General features: G+C 35.5%; 1 protein-coding gene across 4 annotated transcripts in view; it reads left to right on the forward strand.

The window, feature by feature from the left end:
- SPATA6 (spermatogenesis associated 6) overlaps nt 1-21,739 on the forward strand; it is a 139,548-nt gene extending 117,809 nt beyond the window's left edge. For all 4 annotated transcript variants that reach the window (XM_055341804.1, XM_055341805.1, XM_055341806.1 and 1 more), the window contains 2 exons: nt 8,912-9,003; nt 20,094-21,739. In XM_055341804.1, coding sequence (XP_055197779.1) covers nt 8,912-9,003; nt 20,094-20,274 — 273 coding nt within the window. In that variant the 3' untranslated portion in view covers nt 20,275-21,739. The remainder of the gene's footprint in view (nt 1-8,911; nt 9,004-20,093) is intronic.
- Nucleotides 21,740-22,987: the final 1,248 nt, after the last annotated feature.

The following is a 22,987-nucleotide window of genomic DNA, read 5'->3' on the forward strand; positions in this document are numbered from 1 at the left end:
ATTGATTAGATTGGGCCCACAGATAATCCAAGGTAATCTTCCCTTCTCAAGATCCTTAACCTTAGTCAAATCTGCAAAATCCCCTGCTGCTATAAAAGGTTACATATTCTTTGGTTCTGAGAATTAAGGCATGGACATCTTTGGGTACCTTTAGTCTGCCTATCATACACTGTCGCTAACATCTTCCTACAGTTTCCTTCTCTGGCAATTTTTAAGGTATTTTTCATTGTCATTTCTTCTCAGCAGTTTAATATTATATACTTAGCTGTGATTTTCTCTTGTTTTTATCCAGTTTGGCCTTTGTAGTACTTCTCAGAAAGCACATGTTAGACTCGTTCTTTGTGTACCATATGCGCCTTAAGGTCTTTTATTTTAATTCCTGGACATTTTCTGATGGGTGTGTTTTATATTATGAATATATCCCAATTTGTGACATGCATGTTTGTTTTCTGAATAAAAGTCCTTTTGTGAAGAGAAGTTCTTAATATAGCCCAATTTTCCTCTCCTTTTGATTAGCGTTTTGGTTCACTTTAACCATGATTCTGAAGATATTCCCCTATTTTAAAAATCTTTTATCATGTTACCTTTCACATTAGATCTACAATGCATATGAACTTGATCTGTATGTATAATGTGAGATTTGGATGAAAGTTTATTTTTTTCCCTATGTTTATGATCCATCATCCTTTTTCAAATGGCCATTTTTCCCTTACTACTCTGTTTACATGGAAATCGTTCTGTATTCTATTCTGTTTTATTATGACTGTATATAATGTGAAAAGAAAATCTTTCTGGATTTTCTTTTGTTTCATTTGTTTCTTTAATTCTAACATCATACTTTCTCAACTGCTACAGGTTTATGCTAACTCTTATTATCTAATGGCAGAGGTTCTTCAGCTTTGTTCTTGCTTGAATTTCCATCTGGATTCCAAGATCAACTTGTCTGTTTTAAAAAACATGCTATGATTTTGTCTGGGATTACCTTGAATCTGTGCTTTAACTAGGGGAAAACGGACATCTTACCAATATTGAGTTTTCCAATCCATGAAAATGGTGTCTTATAAAATTAATTTAGATATTTAATTTCTCCCAATTATATTATAGTTATCATAGTTGTACTTCAGTAGATTTATTCCTACATGTTTGATATTTTAGTGCTATTATAAATTGTGTATTTTAAAATTGTATCTTTTTTTTTTAAAGATTTTATTCATACATTCATGAGAGACAGAGAGAGAGAGAGGCAGAGACACAGGCAGAGGGAGAAGCAGGCTCCATTCAGGGAGCCTGACGTGGGACTCGATCCTGGGTCTCCAGGATCACACCCCAGCCGGAAGGCAGGCACTAAACCACTGAGCCACCTGAGCTGCCCTAAAATTGTATCTTTTATTTGGTTTTGGTATAATGGCTGTAATAGATTTTTGTATAATGACCTCATATCGGGATCCCTGGGTGGCGCAGCGGTTTGGCGCCTGCCTTTGCCCCAGGGCGCGATCTTGGAGACCCGGGATCGAATCCCACGTTGGGCTCCCGGTGCATGGAGCCTGCTTCTCCCTCTGCCTGTGTCTCTGCCTCTCTCTCTCTCTCTCTCTCTCTCTCTCTCTCTGTGACTATCATAAATAAATAAATAAAAATTTAAAAAAAAAGATTTAAAAAAAATGACCTCATATCCTGTGACCTTGCATTCACATATTAATGTTAATATATGGTAGTTTTCTTTGCATTTATATGTATAATATAATCTGTAAATAATGACAGTTTTATTTCTCCTTCTTTAATTTTTATCCCTTTTATTTCTTTTTCTTGCCTTATTGCCCTGTGTAGGATTTCCAAAGCAATATCAAATAGATGTGGTGATAGATGGCATCCTGTCTTATTTGCCATCCAAAGAGGGAAGCTTTTTATAATTCAACATTCAGTATGACACATGTTATACATATTTTGTGGGTATTCTTTGGCAGATTACAGAAGTTTCTTCTATTTTTTCAATGAGGTTTTTTAAATTTCATTGTAAATGTATGAATTTTATGACATTGGGATTATTATATGCTTTCTCTATTTTAATATGGTAAATTACTTACTTGATTATTCAAATGTTAACCCATGTTTGCATGCTTGGGACAAAACTCTTGGTCATTATATATACATCAAAGAAAATATTAGCAATCAAAACCAGTGAGAGAGGATATTTACATCTAAGTTAATGATAGTGATTAGATTGTAAGTTCCCTTTCCATTACTTAAGGAAGTAATGTCTTCCTTAAGTTTTGGCTGGTCTCTTTTTTTTTTTTTTTTTAAGATTTTATTTATTTATTCATGAGAGACAGAGAGAGAGAGGGAGGCAGAGACACAGGCAGAGGGAGAAGCAAGCTCCATGCAGGGAGCCTGACGTGGGACTTGATCCCAGGTCTCCAGGATCCCGCCCGGGGCTGAAGGTGGCACTAAACCACTGAGCCACCGGGGCTGCCCTTGGTTGGTCTCTTAAAAATGATTTGGGAGGGTGCCTGGGTGGTTCAGTCAGTTAACCATCCCACTCTTGGTTTGGGCTCAGGTCATACTCTCATGGGTCATGAAATTGAGCCCTATTTTGGGCTCCATATTCCTTGGGAAGTCTGCTTGAAGATTCTCCCTTCCTGCCTCTCTCCCCACTTGTGCACACACATTCTCACTCTCTCTCTCTCAAGTAAATAAATAAATCTTAAAAAAATGATTTGGAAAACATTCCCAATCATTCTCTAGAAGAGCGTGTTTAAAATTATATCTTAAATGTTTTATATAAGTTTATCTTTGTAGGAGAGTTTTTAATAAAATTTAATTTGCTAATTTTATTTCACTGTGGCCAGATAACATACTTTGTATGACCTCAGTCCTTTTAAATTTATTGAAACTCATTTTATGGTTTAAGTATGGTCTCTGCTAAAGAATTTGTCATGTATACTCAAGAAGAATGTATATTTTGCTATTGTCTGGAGTATGTTCTATAGGTGTTAGGTCTAGTTGATTTATAATGTTCAAATCTTCCATTTCCTTGTTGATCTTCTGTCTTAATTATTCTATCCATTGTTAGAAATGAAGTACTGAAGAGTCCAACTAATATGTTGTAGGAGTTTCTCATTCTCATATTGTGTGAGTCAGGATTCTCCAAGGAAATAAAAGCAACAGAACAGTCTGTGTGTGTTTGTGTGTGTGTGTGTGTGTGTGTGTTTATATACACGTATATGGACAGAGAGAAAGAGTTAAAGAGTTGGCTTATGCATTTGTGAAAACTTGGTGAGCCCAAAATCTGATGAGATAGGCTGGATACTCAGGGAAAAGTTGTAGTTCAAATCCAAAGCAGTCTATTGGCAGAATTTCTTCTTGCTTGAGGGGAGGTCAGGATTTGGTCCATAAGGCTTCAACTGACTGAATGAGGCCCACCCACATTATGGAAGCAGTCAATCTTTTTTACTCAAAGTCCATACATGTAAATGTTAATCTCATCCATAAAAGCCTCATGGAAATGTCCAAACAAATATCTAGACACCATGGCTGAACCAAGTTGACATATTTAATTAACCATCACACAGATTTTTTCACACTTCACTTCTAGCAGTTTGTCAAAGTTAGCATTTAAGGGCCCTTGAAATGGTCTTCCCTTCAGACTTTATTATTCTCTACTACATTTATAATATAAACCAGGTTATAGAATTTGAGAAACCTTGGAGGGCCTTGCTGGCTAAGTTGGTTAAGTGTCCAACTCTTGTTTTCAGCTCAAGTCATGATCTCACTGTCATGAGCTCAGGCTCCATGTGGGGCTCTGTGTCCAGTGCATACTCTGCTTCAGATTCTCTCTTCCTCTCCCTCCTGTTCACTCTCTGTTTCAAATAAGTAAAAAAATAAAATCTTAAAAAAAAGAATTAGAAAAACCTCAATTCAATGTCAGCACTTCAGCTTTTTGTCCTTTTGTCTTTGAGCAATTCTACTTAAATTTTCTTTTTTTTTAATAATAAATTTATTTTTTATTGGTGTTCGATTTGCCAACATACAGAATAACACCCAGTGCTCGTCCCGTCAAGTGCCCCCCTCAGTGCCTGCCCTCCTCCCCTTCCACCACCCCTAGTTCGGTTCACAGAGTTAGGAGTCTTTATGTTCTGTCTCCCTTTCTGATATTTCCCACACATTTCTTCTCCCTTCCCTTCTATTCCCTTTTACTATTATTTATATTCCCCAAATGAATGAGAACATATAATGTTTGTCCTTCTCCAATTGACTCATTTCACTCAGCATAATACCCTCCAGTTCCATCCACGTTGAAGCAAATGGTGGGTATTTGTCGTTTCTAATGGCTGAGTAATATTCCATTGTATTCATAAACCACATCTTCTTTATCCACTCATCTTCCGATGGACACCGAGGCTCCTTCCACAGTTTGGCTATTGTGGACATTGCTGCTAGAAACATCGGGATGCAGGTGTCTGGCGTTTCATTGCATCTGTATCTTTGGGGTAAATCCCCAACAGTGCAATTGCTGGGTCGTAGGGCAGGTCTATTTTTAACTCTTTGAGGAACCTCCACACAGTTTTCCAGAGTGGCTGCACCAGTTCACATTCCCACCAACAGTGTAAGAGGGTTCCCTTTTCTCCACATCCTCTCCAACATTTGTTGTTTCCTGCCTTGTTAATTTTCCCCATTCTCACTGGTGTGAGGTGGTATCTCATCGTGGTTTTGATTTGTATTTCCCTGATGGCAAGTGATGCAGAGCATTTTCTCATGTGCATGTTGGCCATGTCTATGTCTTCCTCTGTGAGATTTCTGTTCATGTCTCTTGCCCATTTCATGATTGGATTGTTTGTTTCCTTGCTGTTGAGTTTAGTAAGTTCTTTATAGGTCTTGGAAACTAGCCCTTTATCTGATACGTCATTTGCAAATATCTTCTCCCATTCTGTAGGTTGTCTTTGAGTTTTGTTGACTGTATCCTTTGCTGTGCAAAAGCTTCTTATCTTGATGAAGTCCCAATAGTTCATTTTTGCTTTTGTTTCTTTGGCTTCGTGCATGTATCTTGTAAGAAGTTACTGTGGCCGAGTTCAAAAAGGGTGTTGCCTGTGTTCTCCTCTAGGATTTTGATGGAATCTTGTCTCACATTTAGATCTTTCATCCATTTTGAGTTTATCTTTGTGTATGGTGAAAGAGAGTGGTCTAGTTTCATTCTTCTGCATGTGGTTGTCCAATTTTCCCAGCACCATCTATTGAAGAGACTGTCTTTCTTCCAGTGGGTAGTCTTTCCTCCTTTATCGAATATTAGTTGACCATAAAGTTGAGGGTCCACTTCTAGATTCTCTTTTCTGTTCCATTGATCTATGTGTCTGTTTTTGTGCCAGTACCAAACTGTCTTGATGACCACAGCTTTGTAGTACAACCTGAATCTGGCATTGTGATGCCCCCAGCTATGGTTTTCTTTTTTAATATTCGGGGCTATTCGGGGTCTTTTCGGGGTCTTTTCTGGGGTCTTTTCTGATTCCACACAAATCTTAAAATAATTTGTTCTAACTCTCTGAAGAAAGTCCATGGTATTTTGATAGGGATTGCATTATACGTGTAAATTGCCCTGGGTAGCATTGACATTTTCACAATATTAATTCTGCCAATCCATGAGCATGGAATATTTTTCCATCTCTTTGTATCTTCCTCAATTTCTTTCAGAAGTGTTCTATAGTTTTTAGGGTATAGATGATCCTTTACCTCTTTGGTTAGGTTTATTCCTTCTACCTAAATTTTCTTTATGTTATGAAGTAGGAAATAAAAGTCATTAGGGCTAACTGATTTGTCCAGGTTAATAATGAATATTATTATTATTATCTTTAATAATGAATATTAGAACTAATGATCAAATTCTGTTTGAATTCTTGTCCATATACACAATTAACTCTAATGTATTGAATATGTTAGAAAATAAAATATACTTTACAGGTATTCTAACTATATATAAGAATTTCATGTGTTTGAGAACGACAGGTATATATTTTATTTAAACACTATGTAATTAGTGAGATTGCTGCCTTTTAGTTCTGGTTATGTTTTAGACCAACCACTTTTATCCCTAAATTTTTTGGTTTGCAAGCATAAGTAGATACCTTTTATTTCTTTCTCCCAGGAGTAGTCTAAGTAAGATGTCAATCACATGCATAAGGTGTAGTGATCATTGATGAAAGGAATCTTAAGAGAACATTTAACTTAGTGCCAAATTCAGGGAAGGAGAGCCCACAGCTTCTTTTAATAATGCTTATTTTATTAATGACTTTTGCTGAAAGAAAAATGTTTCTTCATGGAAATTCTGAGAAAATTTCTCTGGACTCTATTGTTTCAGAACACCTTCATAAAAAACCAAGTAGGTATTAGCTGAAAAATAGATGTAGCTGAAATTTTGAGCCTAATTTTCATATAGGAGAATAATTTAATGGCTTGGGATGGGGGTTTTGATTTCATTTGCATTCTAGGAGGCAGTATAGTGTAAATTAAATTAGCTCTGGGTTTAAATTCCAGCTCTGCCACTTAATAATGTGTGACTTTGGCCAAATAATTTAACTTTTTGAATTTCAATACCTTTTTCATAAGGTCATTTAAGGCTTAAATGATACCCATGTAGAGAAGACCTAACTCATTCCTAAATACCTTACAGAAACTCAGTAAATATTGGTGTCGTCCATTTTTTCTGTGTTTACATGTTGGCAAACAGGAATGTTGATAAAGAGTAAGAGAGGAATCATTTCTTCTTTCCCCAGGAATGTATTCCCTGGCACTAATGAGAATGATACATCTCTCCAAATACTTACTTTACCAATAGTTAATAACTTATAATAAAGTGATTTGCCTCTTTGCTTTTATATAATTTGACCTTAAAAAAAAGAGATTTGTATATGTATTGAATATATACAAAATGTCACAAAAGATAGTCTTAAAATTTGAAGGGAATAATTATGAAGATCATCTGTTCCTTTTAGTTTCTTGGGGCAGTATTCCCGTCCAGGAACTTCCCGATCTGTATCAGTGCTCTGCCTAGTTTTACAGATTGTGGTCTCACTTCCTCTTAAGACAGTAAACAAGTTTTTCTGCTGTCTGTGGGAACCATATCTTAGTCATTTTTTATCCCATAGGATAGTAAGTACCCAACTCAAAATAGGATTTTATTTAATGAATAGCTGAGGTTCAGATTTTTTTAAAGTACTTTTTATATTTTTTTTTCATATATAAACTTTAAAATTTAGTCAACATGTTTTATTACTCCTGGTCAAAAATTAATTTTTTCAACTGTATTGACAAAATTAAATAAGGAACATTGATTTATATTTATGTGTGATATCACTTATTATATAATCTAGAAATGAATAGCTTATTCCAAGGAGAGAGTTAAAAATTAAATACTATTTACATCACTTTCATTCAGTTCTTTTTTGGAGCATAATCTATTTCTGAAGGTTGAAAACAATACATTTTTAAAAATATCTTATACTTTATTTTGCAGTGTCTTTTGCACTCATTGTCTGTAATGTTAATGCTCCAGTTCACTGACTCATCAGACTGGACAAAAACAACCAACATCCAGCTATATGATATTTAAGAAGATCATCCAAAACCTAATAATAATAAGGAAAAATGGAAAATAGAAGGACAAATATATGCCATCCAAACACTAACTAAAAGAAAGCTATTGTAGTTATAGTAACAGTAAATCAAAAGTTAAGGGAAGGGGTCCCTGGGTGGTGCAGTGGTTTGGTGCCTGCCTTTGGCCCAGGGTGCGATCCTGGAGACCCGGGATCGAATCCCACGTCAGGCTCCCGGTGCATGGAGCCTGCTTCTCCCTCTGCCTATGTCTCTGCCTCTCTCTCTCTCTCCCTGTGTGACTATCATAAATAAATAAAAATTAAAAAAAAAAGTTAAGGGAAAAAAGCATAAATAGATATAAATGGAGTTACTTCATAATGATAAAGGTTCAGTTAACCTAGAAGCTATAACAATTCTAAATGTATATTCACATTTCCTGTGATTTTTAAACTTGTGTATTTTATTGCTCCAATTTTTAATTGAATGCTCTCTTCCCAATTTCATGCTATCAGCAAATTTTTTAAAAACATTTTTCTTCATAATTTGTATTCAGCTGATTTCTTACACAAAATAAATGACTCCCTTATTAATACTAATCCCTGTAGCAATTTGTTTTTGCTTATAGATTCTTGTATTATTCAGTAGTCTTTATGTCTGTTCCTGTCCGACTAAGGAACAAGGGTATTGGCTAATAGTCTTGAAAGATATTTGATACTAAATTATATAAAACTACCATACATAAGAACATAATTGCAGTGGATGATATAGTTTACAATCCATCTCTTTAGAATTCTATTTCTTAGATCTTGAATGTGTCTATGAGAAGTTAAAAACAGGTTGTCCATAGGAGGAGTAGCCATGTGTTTTGATTCCAACTACCTTGCCCTTCATTTTTGCTTCTTGTGCCTTATTATTTGCATTTTGGCTTATGAATAATAGGTACTTGTTAGAATGTTTACATCTGCATAAGTTTCCCAGGTACTTATTCTTCAGAGTGCAGGAGCAATCTTTTAGGAGTTCACATAACAATGTGGAAGACATTACCATATATCTTACTACATATCTTGACACAGTATCCATTCCTATTCATTGATGCAAGAAACATCTACCAGGTTCTAGTCTTTGATAAGCCTTATTAGCAAAAGTATACTAAAATTGTATTTGTTTTATTGAACAGAGTAATGAATTCTCACCTACTTTTTTTTTTCTTTCCTAAGAAATCCGAGCATTTGATTCATTTCATATAATGGGGGAGAGGGAGAGCATTTCCCAAAGAAACATAGGCATTGTGTTAATTATAAAATGAATTAATGGAAATCTTTAAATTTTTCAGGATGAGAGAGACCCAGAGAAGGAAGATGAACTGGAACTGAAAAGAGGTCTTTTATACAGAGACTCTGCCTATGACAGTGACCCAGAGTATAGGTATGAGCCCGATTAATGCAGCGTGTAGAGACCTTTCTCACAGTTGGCATAAATATAACCTGCCTTTTAATGTGTTGGATTTGTGGGAAATTTAGACTCAATTTAATCATTATTATTTATTTATGTTTTATGTTTAACAGTATAAAATCCTATTAAAATACTTTAATGATTACATTACTGCAACTTTTCCGTGAAAACAAATATAGTCAATTAAGAGTGATACTTTTCATTTTACTTAAGATTTATGGTGTATTTGTCCTGCAAACCCAACATCTCCAGGGCATATTTATTCTCATTCAAACAACAGTTTACATAATTTTAGACCATGAGCAAGCTTTTTTTTTTAATAACATAAGAAAAACTGTTCTTCTAGCCTAACATTTTAGTAATAATGTTAGTAATAACAAAATTTTTGCAAGATTATGCTAGCAAGTGTCATGAAGATTTTTTTTAAGATTTTATTTATTTATTCATGAGAGTATGTACACAGAGAGAAAGAAAGGCAGAGACACAGGCAGAGGGAGAAGCAGGCTCCTCACAGGGAGCCTGATGTGAGACTTGATCCCGGGTCTCCAGGTCACGCACTGGATTGAAGGCGGCACTAAACCACTGAGCCACCTGGGCTGCCTCTTGAAGATTTTTAAAAGCTCTGTGTCAGTTGCCATAGAAGGTGGTATTAAAAGCTGAATGTAAATTGTGAGTTTATGTAACTAAGGTTCTCTGAATCCTTTGGTGCTATACCACTGATGACCACATGGCTTCTACTTTCTTCCTGAGTTTCTGGAAAAACAAGTATAAGAAAAAAAGCCCCGGATAATGGAATATGTTTTATTACTAATTTGAGTTTTGGCCTGAAGTTTCTGATCTTTACCCTGGTAAGTTAGGCTAGATATCCTGTGAACATGTGAGAACTTGTTTTGCCGCTTACACAGAGTATAAATGTCAACTCATCTCCCAGAGCTACTGCTTTGCAACCAACAGGCAACCTTGGCCTCTCATTAAGGGAAGTAGCATATTACAGGTGAATTTGTAGAAGCAAAAAAAAAAAAAAAAAGAGAGAGAAGAATTTGTAGAAGCAATCCAGCCAGGAAAAAGGAGATCCAAGAAAGTCCACCCCTTAAAGAATTACCTTTTATTATTATTTATTAAAACTCTATTCTCCAGATTGCTACTATATGGATTGACATTTCAATTTTGGTTCTTAATCCATAAAGTTAATTCTAATTGGGTAAGAATGAATAGGACTGATAAAGGAAACTGTCTGTTTTTTGTACTTCTGTATGCATAATAATGACCTGAGTTGCATCTTAAAAATACATATTTATTCTTCCTATGCCCTTGGGTTCTAAATCTTTACCTATTGGTAAAGACCTAGAAACCTGCATTTTAAGAAATATCATGAATGCTCCTAATGTAGCTAGTGTAAGAACCACATTTTGAAAAGCACTGTTACCAAGCAATGTTAATGGCTAAGCTTTTGATTACCTGAGATTATTTTGGCACCTCTCAAGTAAGAGTTAAGCAGAGTATCAGAAAAGTTCTGCTTACACATTTTTTAAGATTTTTTTAAATTCCTTGTCACTTCTCTTATGTACATATTCAGACTGATAGAACCAAGTGGTCAGGCCTTCAAAACCTTTTATAAGAGTATATTTGATATTAGCTCCAGAAACTACTGAAATGATCAGAATATTATTTTATCCCTAAGTCATATTATATATTAGGCCAAGGAGTCACTCTCCTACTTCCATCTCAAAGACGAGACAACCTGCCCTCAAAGTGATCACCCATTTGCTTAAGGCTTCCATCAGGAGAAATCAAGAGATTTGGGATCTTGGCTTAATATCACCCCTCTGCAGACACACATTGACACAGAGGTCCTGAAGAAGTCTGCATGGACTCCTGGAATGGCTGAGTGATGAGCTTAGCAAATCTTCTCTTCCCCCAAGCAACAACTAGATAGAATTGTCAAAAACAAAAATTTTTAGGACTTTGAAAATTAACCAAAGGTGTATAACAAATTGAGAAGCATTTCTCAAGAAAGTCTACTGAGCCTCAATAAGGGCAATAAGGAACCTAGGGCATTTTGCCTGGAACTTCCCATACCCAGCTCCTTAGGGCAGTCATGCTAAAAGACTGGGCAGCTCTGCTGACAGAGGAGGCTGACTATATGGAGCAGAGCATGGGAAATCCCATGTGCATGGAGATGAATAGAAACAATAATGATCCCACTGGCAAAGTAAAAGAAGACTGAGGTCTCACTACTTGTTGGGACAGACAGCAAAGATCCAGGGACCAGCTAGCCAAAGTTGGTCTTGATAAAATTGTACTTATCCCTGGTAGTCTGGAACATTATGTGTATGTGTAAGGTTGTAAATATGTTCAGGAGAAACTGGAGAGGGCCTTTGGAAGCCACTAGTCCATGGCTGAATGTGAGGCCTTGTGAAAGCAGAAAGTAATATCCAGGACAGACTTGTAAACTGGATAAACTTTGAATGTATATTCCAAGGCACACATAGATCCATTAGCAAAAGATGGAAAAAGCCTTTCTGACCAGTCATTTGCTCGTCACCAACCTATGCTGACTCAGGAGCAGCCCCTATGAGTCCAAGCTTAAAAGTAGAAACAATATTTTTCTAAAAAAGAAAAGGAGTAAGAGACACCAGAAACTATACAGGACAAGGAAAACAGACTTAAAGTATTAGTCTAGGTAGGACACTAAACAAATAATTAAAAACAAAGCCCTGGTAAGGTCAAAATGTGCAGCTTTTGTCTAAAGTATTGTTTTTGACAAAAAATTATGAGATATGCAAGAAATAGGAAAATCTAACCAATACAATTGAAGAATGAATTACTATAAACTGTCTCTGAAGAGGCTCAGATATTGGATTTAGCAGCTGTGTTCAAAGAATTAAAAGGATATAAAATGGCAGTGACTCATCAAAGAAAGAATATCAATATTTTCCTTAAAGATTATGCCCAGGACTCAGTATTTTATCTTATTTTTTTAAAGATTTATTTATTTATGATAGACCTAGAGAGAGAGAGGCAAAGACACAGGCAGAGGGAGAAGCAGGCTGCATGCCGGGAGCCCGACGTGGAACTCGATCCCGGGTCTCCAGGATCAGGCCCTGGGGCCAAAGGCAGGCGCTAAACCGCTGAGCCACCCAGGGATTCCCAGTATTTTATCTTATGATCGAAATATGCATTGTGCTTATCATCCATGGAATATAGCAGAGATTCAGTGTTTTCTGTACAAAGAGCAGAATGGGAAATTGAAGTGCCCGTTTACGTATGCATTAGCCTATACATTCTAGCCTATACATGGAAGTCCTATGTCTTCCATCATCTTTGAGTATAAAATTCATTTGGAAGAAATTTCTTATCAAAGAGTTGTTAAGTAACCTTTTACTTCAAGTACTTTGGGATTTGGAGCTAGATTTTGGAAAGAAACTACTACCTAGGCTGACTTCCTTCTCTCTTACATATTGCCTATCTTTTAGAAAATTTTAGAGTGCCTGGGCAGCTCAGTTGGTTGAGCATCTGCCTTAGGCTCAGGTCATGATCTCGGGACTTAATATTGACTCCTAGGATCAAGCCCCACATCCAGCAGAGGATGGCTGGGGCTGGATGGCAGGCTGCTCAGCAGGGAGCCTGCTTTTCCTTCTCTGCACTACCTCATGCTCTTTCTCACTATCTCTCTCAAATTCTTAAAAAAAAAAAAAAAAAAAAAAAAAGAAAGAAAGAAAAAAAGAAAGGAAAATTCTAGACATTTGCAGTGGTAGCCTTATCAGTTCTCAGAGTGCTGAGATACTTTTTAGTACCTGCTATGTGTATTTCAAATTTCTTCAGTTTTCAGGATGTTTAAATTTCTCCATACTGTTGTATACTTTAGACATAACTACCTTATTGGAATGTTAGTCCTAATTAAAAACCATATATGAGTGATGCTTCATACAGATGGGAACTGGTCACAAAAAGAAGTAAGGATAAAAATAATTTTTAGTTCATTATTAGAATGTGAATTGACCTTTTAAGACTATTGCCTAAAATTTTTAACCAAATCCTTTATGGAACTATTCAGATAAACTATTTTCTATTTACTTATGCATATTTTTAAGATTGCTAACAGTAGAAATATGCTCAATATAATGTTTTAATTTTGAAATTATTTGTAACAGAACTGAGTAATTTAAATTTTGACTATATATGTTTTTAAGTTTTTACATATTCCAGAATAGTTAACATACAATGTTATCTTAAGTTTCAGGTGTACAGTATAGCGATTCAGTAATTCCATGCATCACCTGGTGCTCATCACAACAAGTGCTCTCCTTAATCCCCATCACCTTTTTCACCCATCCCTTACCTCTGCCCCTCTGGTACCCAGCAGTTGACTATATATTTTTGAATAACAACAGGCTTGACTATAGTTTTCATCTCTTCCCTCTGGGGCACTATCTGATTAATCTGATGAATCTACTAAGATGTAGTAAATAACCAAAAGGCTGTCTTTAATATTAACAAATGGAAGAAAAAAAATCTAAATAATATACAGACCTAAAATCTCTCAAATAACTAAAAATAAGCCTTCATTTTTAAGTGAGAAAAATGTTGGTTCATTCTAATTAGAATTCATGGGATCTTGAGTTATTAACTCAAGTATCATTAAATCCTTTTTCATTAAATACTTAAGATTTAATTTTTCTTTTTAAAAAATGTCTAGAAGGTATATTGGTACTCAGAAATATTGAGGGTGCTGCACATTTATGTGATTTTTCAAAGTGTTGTAAAACTTGCAGTTTAGGAGTCTAGAAAAGTCTCTGATGATTAGGACAGGGCAGTGTTGTATTCATTTTTTTTTTTGTATTCATTTTTTAAGACAAAAATATCACCTTGGTAATTAGACTTAATATTGACTCTAGGGCGGGGCGCCTGGGTGGCTCAGTGGTTGACCAACTGCCTTCAGCTCAGGTCATGATCCTGGGGTCCTGGGATCAAGTTCCACATTGGGCTCCCTGCAGGGAGTCTGCTTCTCCCTCTGCCTTTGTCTCTGCATCTCTCTTTGTGTCTCTCGTGAATCAATAAAACCTTAAAAAAAAATTGGCTCCATGGCATTGTCCAATGTTCAACTTGTTGCCCCCTTAAAGAATACTACTAAGCAGCCAGAATGGTATTATGACTAGCAAGTCCTGGTAGACTAATTTAATTTTTAAAATAGATTACAAGAAAGTGATACATTAAATATAACTTTTAGTAAGAATTGTGATTTTATAACATTGTCAGCAAACAAGTAGGCAATTATGGTCTGAACTAGATAGTGTTAAATGGACTGCTGTTTGGATGATGACACGTATGAGATTATTTACAGCAATCCCAAGTTAGGTTCAAGAGCCACAATAAGTACTAGTTCATGATATTATGCTTGAACTGTAGTTGTGTGAGCTGCTTTAGTGATAACTGCTTTTAGGAGTAAAAAATATGTTTATTATTTTATTTAGCCAGGGCAAAACATGAAAATACTCCTGAAGTATTATTACAGCTGTACTCTACATTATTTCAGGTTTATATCTAGTTATCTTTATTCGAAGTATGAGAGGGAAGTCAGAAAAGAATAATAAAACAAATGAGATGTTCTTTGTGTATATGGTAACAATATTGTTTAACTTGCATTCGTGAAACTGGAGGGATGACTTAAAATACCAGTTTAAAATACTATTTTTTGTGTTTAAATAAAGACTACTTGTCCCCTATACACATATTAAAAATATACATATATGAGACTAAGGAGACTTTTATTTTTTTTTTCCTAAGGAGACTTTTAAAGTAATCTTGATTCAATTTCCCACCCAAAGTAGAAATCCCTTCCGTGTCCTCCCATTGTCGGCTCATTATTCCCTCCAAGATAAAATACTGTTTGAGTTCTAACAGTTAAATCTTACTTTAGTCTTACCTCTCCAGATATACCTGGTATTTCATGATACTCCAAACTGTTTCATGCCTTGATTCTGTTAGAATATGATGCTGTGTGTAGACAGATAACTTCTGTCTTCTTGTTTATCTAGTAACTGCCTACTTATTCTCTAGGACTAAGCTCAAGTTTTTCCCTCATGACCTCAACAGACCGTTAGGTGTTTTCTCCTTTATCCTGCCACTTTCTCTCATATATTTCATTTCAATTACCAACATTTTTCTCTTGTAACAATTTCGTTATGTGTCTATCTTGCCACCTTCTATTAAATGTGAGCTCCTTGAAGGCACAGATATGTTACTTAACTTTGTTTTTGATTGCTCACTAAGGTCTTTGACATGTATAATAGGAGCTCAATTTAGAAAAATAGTTCACATATTAAAATTGGGTTCTTTATTAATACTGATCAGTTATATTGCTAAAATTATTTAAGTAAACTCATATTTTGTGATATTTAATAACATGGTTAGATAAAAAAACATGTTTAGATAAGTGATCAAGAGAGGAATTAATAATCATGAAAGCTGTTAGACTTTATTTGTTGTTAGTGGCTCACTTCTACATATTCTTAGTCATGGAAGAGAAATAAATGGCCTATAAGTAACCAGTGTTCAGTAAATTTCTTTGAATATACTTCTTTTAATGTTTACTATATAGTTTCTGCTGATAGGGAAAGAAGATAAATGATGAGATGCAGTTTTCTTCCCTAAGCTTTTTTTTTCCCCCTGTAGAAGACAAGTCTCTGATTCTGTGCTTTCTAAAGTATGGTTCCTAGACCAATGACCTCAGCATCACCCTGGTACTTGTGAAATCCAAATTCTTCGACTCTCCCTCAGTAACTCTGGAGGGTGAGACTCAATAACCTGAGTTGTAATAAGCCTTCCAGATGCATATTATAATTTGAGAACTATTGCTATTATTTATCAGTAAATTTTTATGTCTTTAATGATGTTATCTTTATATGGTATCTTTATTTTATTAATTTATTCATGAGAGAGAGAGAGAGAGGCAGAGACACAGGCAGAGGGAGAAGCAGGCTCCATGCGCCGGGAGCCTGACATGGGATTCGATCCCAGGTCTCCAGGATCGTGCCCTGGGCCAAAGGCAGGCGCCAAACCACTGCGCCACCCAGGGATCCCTGTCTTTTTTTTCTTAATAGCATTATCATAAATACAGTATATCCCTACTTAAGTAGCAAGTATAAGTTAATTAAAACAAAATTCACTGCATTAATAAAATACTATCCCTTAAAAGTAACCATTTTAATGGTATATGGCATTTATGCAGTATTTTGTAGAGCTTAGTAGGAATTCACAAAGTGCTTTGAATAAATGAATGCTGGAGATATTCATGGTAAATAGAAAAGTTTAATTTTTAAAAGCCTATTACTATAATAAAACATTTTAGTATCACAGTAATGAGAAATCAGAATTGACTTAATGTGTTCACAGTTCATTAGAGAGCTAATGCTTTCATGTCTGGAAGTAAATAACATTTTTTAGGATTCTGATACTCTTTGTACCTATCTGTGGGCCATATTAGGACCTGTTCTGTGTTCACATCTCTGTTTTGCAATTCAGGCTTCCAGGCTGAACTAATTTCCAAATTCTCTCCAGAGAATTACAGTATTGTTTACTAAGTTGAAAAATTTTGCAATTTTAAATGGAAATTAACTCACTGCCAAATTTTACAAGACCTAAAAGCATTAGAATGTGTGTTTTGGCCACTTTAGCTCTTCTTTACCTTCTTTACCTCTTACCAGGTTCACATTTGCCTCTAAAAAGCTTTCTGAATTTTATTTATTCATTCCAAGCCACTGAGGTGATACTATTTAAGGCATCTTTGAGACATGAAAAAAAATGTATAATGGAATTAAAGCAGTAGCAAATCTATGCCAGATAACATTAAATATACTAATTGATGATAGAAGTGACAATTTTGTTTACAATCTCAGAAGAAATCTATACAATGATTTTTAAAGTTAGCAGCCCTGCTGTTGCTTACCTCTTTGAGAGCTGGGTGGTGGTGTGTGTTAGAAATTCAAACTACTGTTGAGTAGGTTTATCATAGTAGAACCAGCCTAGCAACTAAACAAAATGTAAAATTCAGAAAAGAACGTTATTACCTGGCCATCAGCATATAGTAAAGTTGATGATTGTGGACAAGGAGATAGGGACAAACTTGTGTTTTATGGAATTTTAATTGGTCATGACTTCTTGCAAAAAACAAATAAAGTACAACCAACCGAGCAAAACACAACATGGTGGGATCCCTAAAGTAGTATGAGGGAACACAGGCAAGTGTGGGGACCTCGGCTGGTAGATATCGTTGTGGAGTCATGAAAGATGTATAAATGTTTCTATTAATATATTTGTCAGTGTGTGAATCATTTGATTCAAAATGTCCGAAAAAAATGTTGTAAGCAACAACAGGAGTTAGGCTTGTGAAAAAAATGTATGAAATCATAAATTGTAGTCAGTGGCCAGACTATATTTTCAGCAAAGCTAATGAAAGAAATGTGGTAATTATATCAAAACAATAGCACTGAGACTTAGCTAAGGCCTTTTGAAAAATTTTAAATATTATACTGACATTATTAGAAATTCTCTTAATTATGGACAAGATAGAAGTAATGATAACCATATTTTAAAACACCTTTGTTATCCTAGAGACTATACCATTTTCAAAATTTTCCAGAATGAAAGAGGCAGTGCCAAGTGTAAAGAAAGTTTGACACGATCTAGTAAATATTACTAGAAAATATGAGGTAAAATTTCGTTTTGGCAAAGCCATCAGGAAGTAGAAAGACCAGTTGTCATGGTTCATTTGTCATGGTTCACAGAAGTGAGTTTTTGAAAACATACAACATATATTAATTGTAACAGAGGAATATATTTAAGTTTTGTGCATCCGAAATTGTAATAATAATGATAATAATAAAGGAATATGCATTTACTCACTATCCGTTTTAATAGACCATTATTCATACCTCCAAAGTCACCTTATGCTCCTAACCAATTGCATCTCTTTCTATAAAGATAGCTGTTAACATAGTTTTCTATTAATCTTTTTTTCTTTATAGTTATACTATATAGTTTTCTTTATAGTTATGCACATGAATGTATCCTTTAGCAATAAGTTGTTTTATTTTCCTTGTTTTAAACTTTATATAAATGTAAGTATAACTGTGTATTGTTTGAAATTTGCTTCCCCCCCCCAGTTGGTTTTTTAGTTTCACCCACATTGATGCATGTGGCTATAGATCATTAATTTTCCTTGCTGCAAATATACCATTGTATGCCCATAACATTGTATGCATATCTGATCTAATGTAGATGATATTTAAGTTGCTTCTAGTTCTTAGCTTTATTACAGGGAGTGTTGTTATGAACATGTCTGTACATGTCACTTGGTAGACATGTGCAAGAATTTTGCTGGCGTACCTAGGAGTTGGATTACTGGCTTGAAATTGCATGTTCAACCTTGTTGGGTCATGCCAAAGTGAGTGTATAAATGTTCTCATGACTTTACATCCTCATGGACACCATGTCAAGCTCTAAGAATGATAACCCAGCTACTCCATGCCTTTTTTCATGGTCTCTTTTATTGTGTTCAGCTGTTAGATTGACTTCAGGTCAAATACCAAATTTTCCTTAGATATACAGCCCTAGGAGTACCTGTTTTACAGTTGACAGTAGAGGTAACATCATTAGACTAAGTCAAGGAAGAAATTATCTGTTTGAAGTGAGATTCCAAATGTACGTTTAAAATATTTCTGACATTTAATAACCAGAACATAAAGTTTTATATGGCACAAATTTTGTAAGTTCTAACATGCCTGAGTCTTCATTATAACAAGTAGTTAATTTATTGAAGTAGGTCAAATATTTATTTAAAAAATAAAACTCAGTCCTTGAAAAAGACAACATTTTATTTCTAGCAAATGATATATTAAGCCCAGAACTTAACGTTTATGATAGTAAAATTGTAACTTTGGTATGTTTTTAAAAGTACTATCAAACCTTCAAAAAGAGTTGCCTGGGCAGCCCAGGTGGCTCAGCGGTTTAGAGCCGCCTTCAACCCAGAGCCTGATCCTGGAGACCTGAGATCAAGTCCCGCGTCGGGCTCCCTGCATGGAGCCTGCCTCTCCCTCTGCTTGTGTCTCTGCCTCTCTCTCTCTCTCTCTCTCGAATAAATAAATAAAATCTTTAAAAAAAAAAAAACAAAACAAAACAAAAAGAGTTGCCTTTTCTTCTCTATTCCCATTATAATTAACCTAGTGCTGGTCTATTTCACAGCTTCCTTTCTCCATGGTTTTTTTTTTTTTTTTTTTGAAGACCCTCAAAATTGGATCCCTGTCACTTCAAATACAGAGTTTTCTGCCTTGTTTTCCATTTTCCAGAAGTGCTATGAAGCACTTCAGGTGAATTTCCTAATCGCCTTTGAGGACAGTAGCAGTATGCTATAGTGGAAGGGACCTCAGGGCCATGGACGTGGGATCTCATTCTCTTCTGCCAGTTGCTAGCTGAGTGGTCAGAGACAAGTCCCTTGACTTCACTGAGCCTCAGTTTCCACAGCTATCAACTTCAGAGTGTCCTCAGATTTTTAGATAAATATAAAGTACCTAGTAGTTTAGTGTCCCGTGGTTAATAACTTCAGTGTGCAGAGTAAGCACTGTACTATGCACTTTACACATATGTCTTTGATTTTTAAAATAATACTGCAAAAAATAAAGCAGAGGAAGCTGAGACTTGGGATGATTAAATAAATTGCCCCCATCCCATAACTTATAAAGGATTGAGCCATTATCCAGTTCCAGGTCTGCCTGACTCTGGAGGCCCGGTGCTCTTGTGACTGGCCATCCCAAAGCGTCTGCACTCGGCTTTTACCACATTATTTCTCCCCTCTGAATTCTTTGTGACTCTGTCTCTCTTGCACATTTTTCATTTTATTGTTTTGTAATAGTTTCATACAAATAGGGTTACTCTTGAAGACACAGACCTTTTTGTCTTTTATTTCTCACAGCCTAGAGTATCACACACCCCTAGAGTACTCAGTAAATATTTGATTACCTCTCACTGAGTTTCACCAGTTTAATATTTTATATCCTTTTTTATAGCTCATTTCAGCGGCCACGTGGCACTCTCCATTTGGATGATGGTGAATACTGGTCCAACAGGGCAGCCTCTTATAAAGGAAAATCCCACCGACCCGTCTTTGAGAACAGCATGGACAAGATATACAGGAACTTATACAAAAAGGCCTGTAGTTCCGTTTCTCATACACAGGAAAGCTTCTGATACGATCCATGATAAACTGTATGGGTGTCTGTGTCAACTTCTCAATGAAAACATTTGATGTGATCAATATCTGTATTCTTTTTTTTTTTTTAACAGGTGGTTCTGAGTACCGTAGTTAGAAGTGAATAAGTTCATTGCTTCAAATGGTAAATTATTCTAGGCAGTCTTCTTTTTTTAATCACAGGAGAGAGTGCTCTCTGTTCTCAAAGTCAGAGCTCTACATCACAATTACAATTTCCAATCTGATTATGAGAATGATGTTCAGCCACACGTCTCGGGTCTCCTACAAATCCAACAATAGATTCTCTCTAGAAATGGTCTTCTGCTTTAACCACTTTGCGATTTTCTTTTAATCTGTTTGGTTATTTTGTCTAAGATTAGTATTAACTCCCTTTTCTTGGTAATGAGCAAAAAGATATACTGTACAGAAATGAATTTCCTAAGTTTAAACCCTGTTTTAGCTGGTATTTTCTCATTTCTCCCCCCTAAAAAAGACTATTTGCACTTCTTAGCTAGTAAGATATAGTTTTCTTTTTAAAGTTTATATATAGTCATTCACTTCCTCTTCTCTAAAAGAACTAAGTTACCTACAATTCAGTTAGCTAGAAATAGCAGTGGCCATGTGTGACCCAAAATGTGAAAAACTGATTTTTAAAAATAGAATTCTTTATGTGATTTTCTTTTAAGGCCATACCTTTTGGTGCAACCAGAATCAGAAAATAGCTTTTATTAGTAAGCATGTAGAGACTCCAAGAGAATAAAGGGAATACGTTGTAATTTTAAACTCTTTAGAGTTTTCATAAGTACAGAATGGCTCAGGAAAGTAGTATCTTTACTTAAAAGACACTGGGAACCATAAAGGAAAGTAAAATATTATACAGAATGTATTGTCCTGGGAAGTCTGGTAATTGATAAAATTAGCTTTTCTCCATCCTCCATACACACACCTGCAAGGCCAGTTAGTCTTTGAAGATACGAAGAAATCGGTTACCTCATATTTACCAGAATAAGTGGAGGGAAAGCAGAGAATAGAAAATCAGTAAACTTGGCTTACAAGGTTGAAGAGTTGACTACAAGGTACTGTTCTCTCATTGACTCCACCTTTGGTTAACTCTGTAGTTATGATTTAAAAGGGGAAGAAAGTGGGACTCCATTTAAGTTGAAATTCACATGTGAAATTGAGTGACTTGTTTTTGTATTAGGAGAAAATATATAATACCTGTTATCTAATAATAGGATTTTTAAACTTCATGTTAAGAGTGTTCTGGTATGGAAAGTGATGTGTTGTGATGTGTTGGAAAGTGCATCATCTGTGATGTGTTGGAAAGTGCATCAAAGAAAGGGGCCAAGAGGTTTTGGCTTTAGTTCCATCTGGCAGTTTTCCAGCTGACTCTCTTTAATTCTCTGGGCCTTACTTTCCTCAGCTATCAAATGAAGAGAATAAAGTGGATCAGCATTTCCCAAACCATGTTCTGTGGACCTCTGTTCTGAGAGATGGCTGTAGTAATGTAGATACAGGTATTTCATTAGTCACATAAGTTGAGGAAAATCTATGCACTAGACTCACACTCCCTGACTTAGAGAGTCATAGGTAGGATGGCGGGAACCAAAGGTAGTGCTACTGATACTGGAACAGCGGTTCCAAACTGGAGCTGTCCAAGCACACTACTGTTCTAGTCATAGTAAACACTAGCCTGTTGGAGACACTAGAAATCCTAGCATAAACCTGTTTGGCTATAGCATCTGGTTTGGAGTCTGACACATAGTTAGTTCTCATTAAATAGTTTTTGAATTAGCCTGAGACTTCCTAAAGTAAGTGTGTAGCAGTACTTGTCATTATGGCAATCCTCCCCCTCTCCCACTCACCCCCTCAGCTACCCGCACTTCCTTTCAGATGTGCAGTCTGTCCTCAGGTCCCTGACACCAAGCAGGGAAATGGTATATACGCGATCACTGAGTTACTCCCTAGCTGTAAGCTGTAGGATGATGTTTTGTACAATGGGTATTTAAAAGTCAACATTGACTAATGCTTTTGGGTTTTTTAACAAAAAATCTTGTCAGTGAAACTTAGCATGTTTTGGTTTTGTTTTTGTTTTACATGTGAAACAAATGAAAAATTCTTCCATTTAAAAGATCCTGCTTGGTAAAATAACAAATAATGAACTTCAAAGAAAATTTCACTGTCCTAGGAAATCTCCCGAGTGAATAAGTACATCAAAAATTATCTATTACACCTATATCTGCCATTGGCTGTACAAAGGCCACAAAAAAAATAGGTCTCAAAGGGGAACCTCAGAATATGATATTCTAAAAGACATTTTTGCTATGGATTACATTTGACTTCTCTCTGAAGGATCAGGTGTGAATTTGCATATATGTTGTGTCTTGGCTTAGTGTCTATTTCCATTCCCTGGGTGGGGGGAGGAGTGGTCTTTGTTGCTGTCCCTAACTACTACTATGACCCTTTAAATTCGAATAATTGTCTTTTCTCATTGTAAAAAGCAGAAAGTTGCAGTTGTTTATTTCTTTAGCCTTTTAAAAATATTTCTTATAATCTAGTAATAGTTATTGGACATAGTATGAAAGATAAATTGATCTTCTTCCTTTTAAGGTATTTTCCTTTAAATAAAAAAAGTCACCTGGGAATTTCAGAAAAGAAGATGTCAATTCAATTGAGATAAAAGAGGTGTGTGTTTGGACAGAGTGAGGTCTG

The sequence above is a fragment of the Nyctereutes procyonoides genome, unplaced genomic scaffold (assembly GCF_905146905.1).
Source record: "Nyctereutes procyonoides isolate TBG_1078 unplaced genomic scaffold, NYPRO_anot_genome, whole genome shotgun sequence".
NCBI classification, from domain to species: domain Eukaryota; kingdom Metazoa; phylum Chordata; class Mammalia; order Carnivora; family Canidae; genus Nyctereutes; species Nyctereutes procyonoides.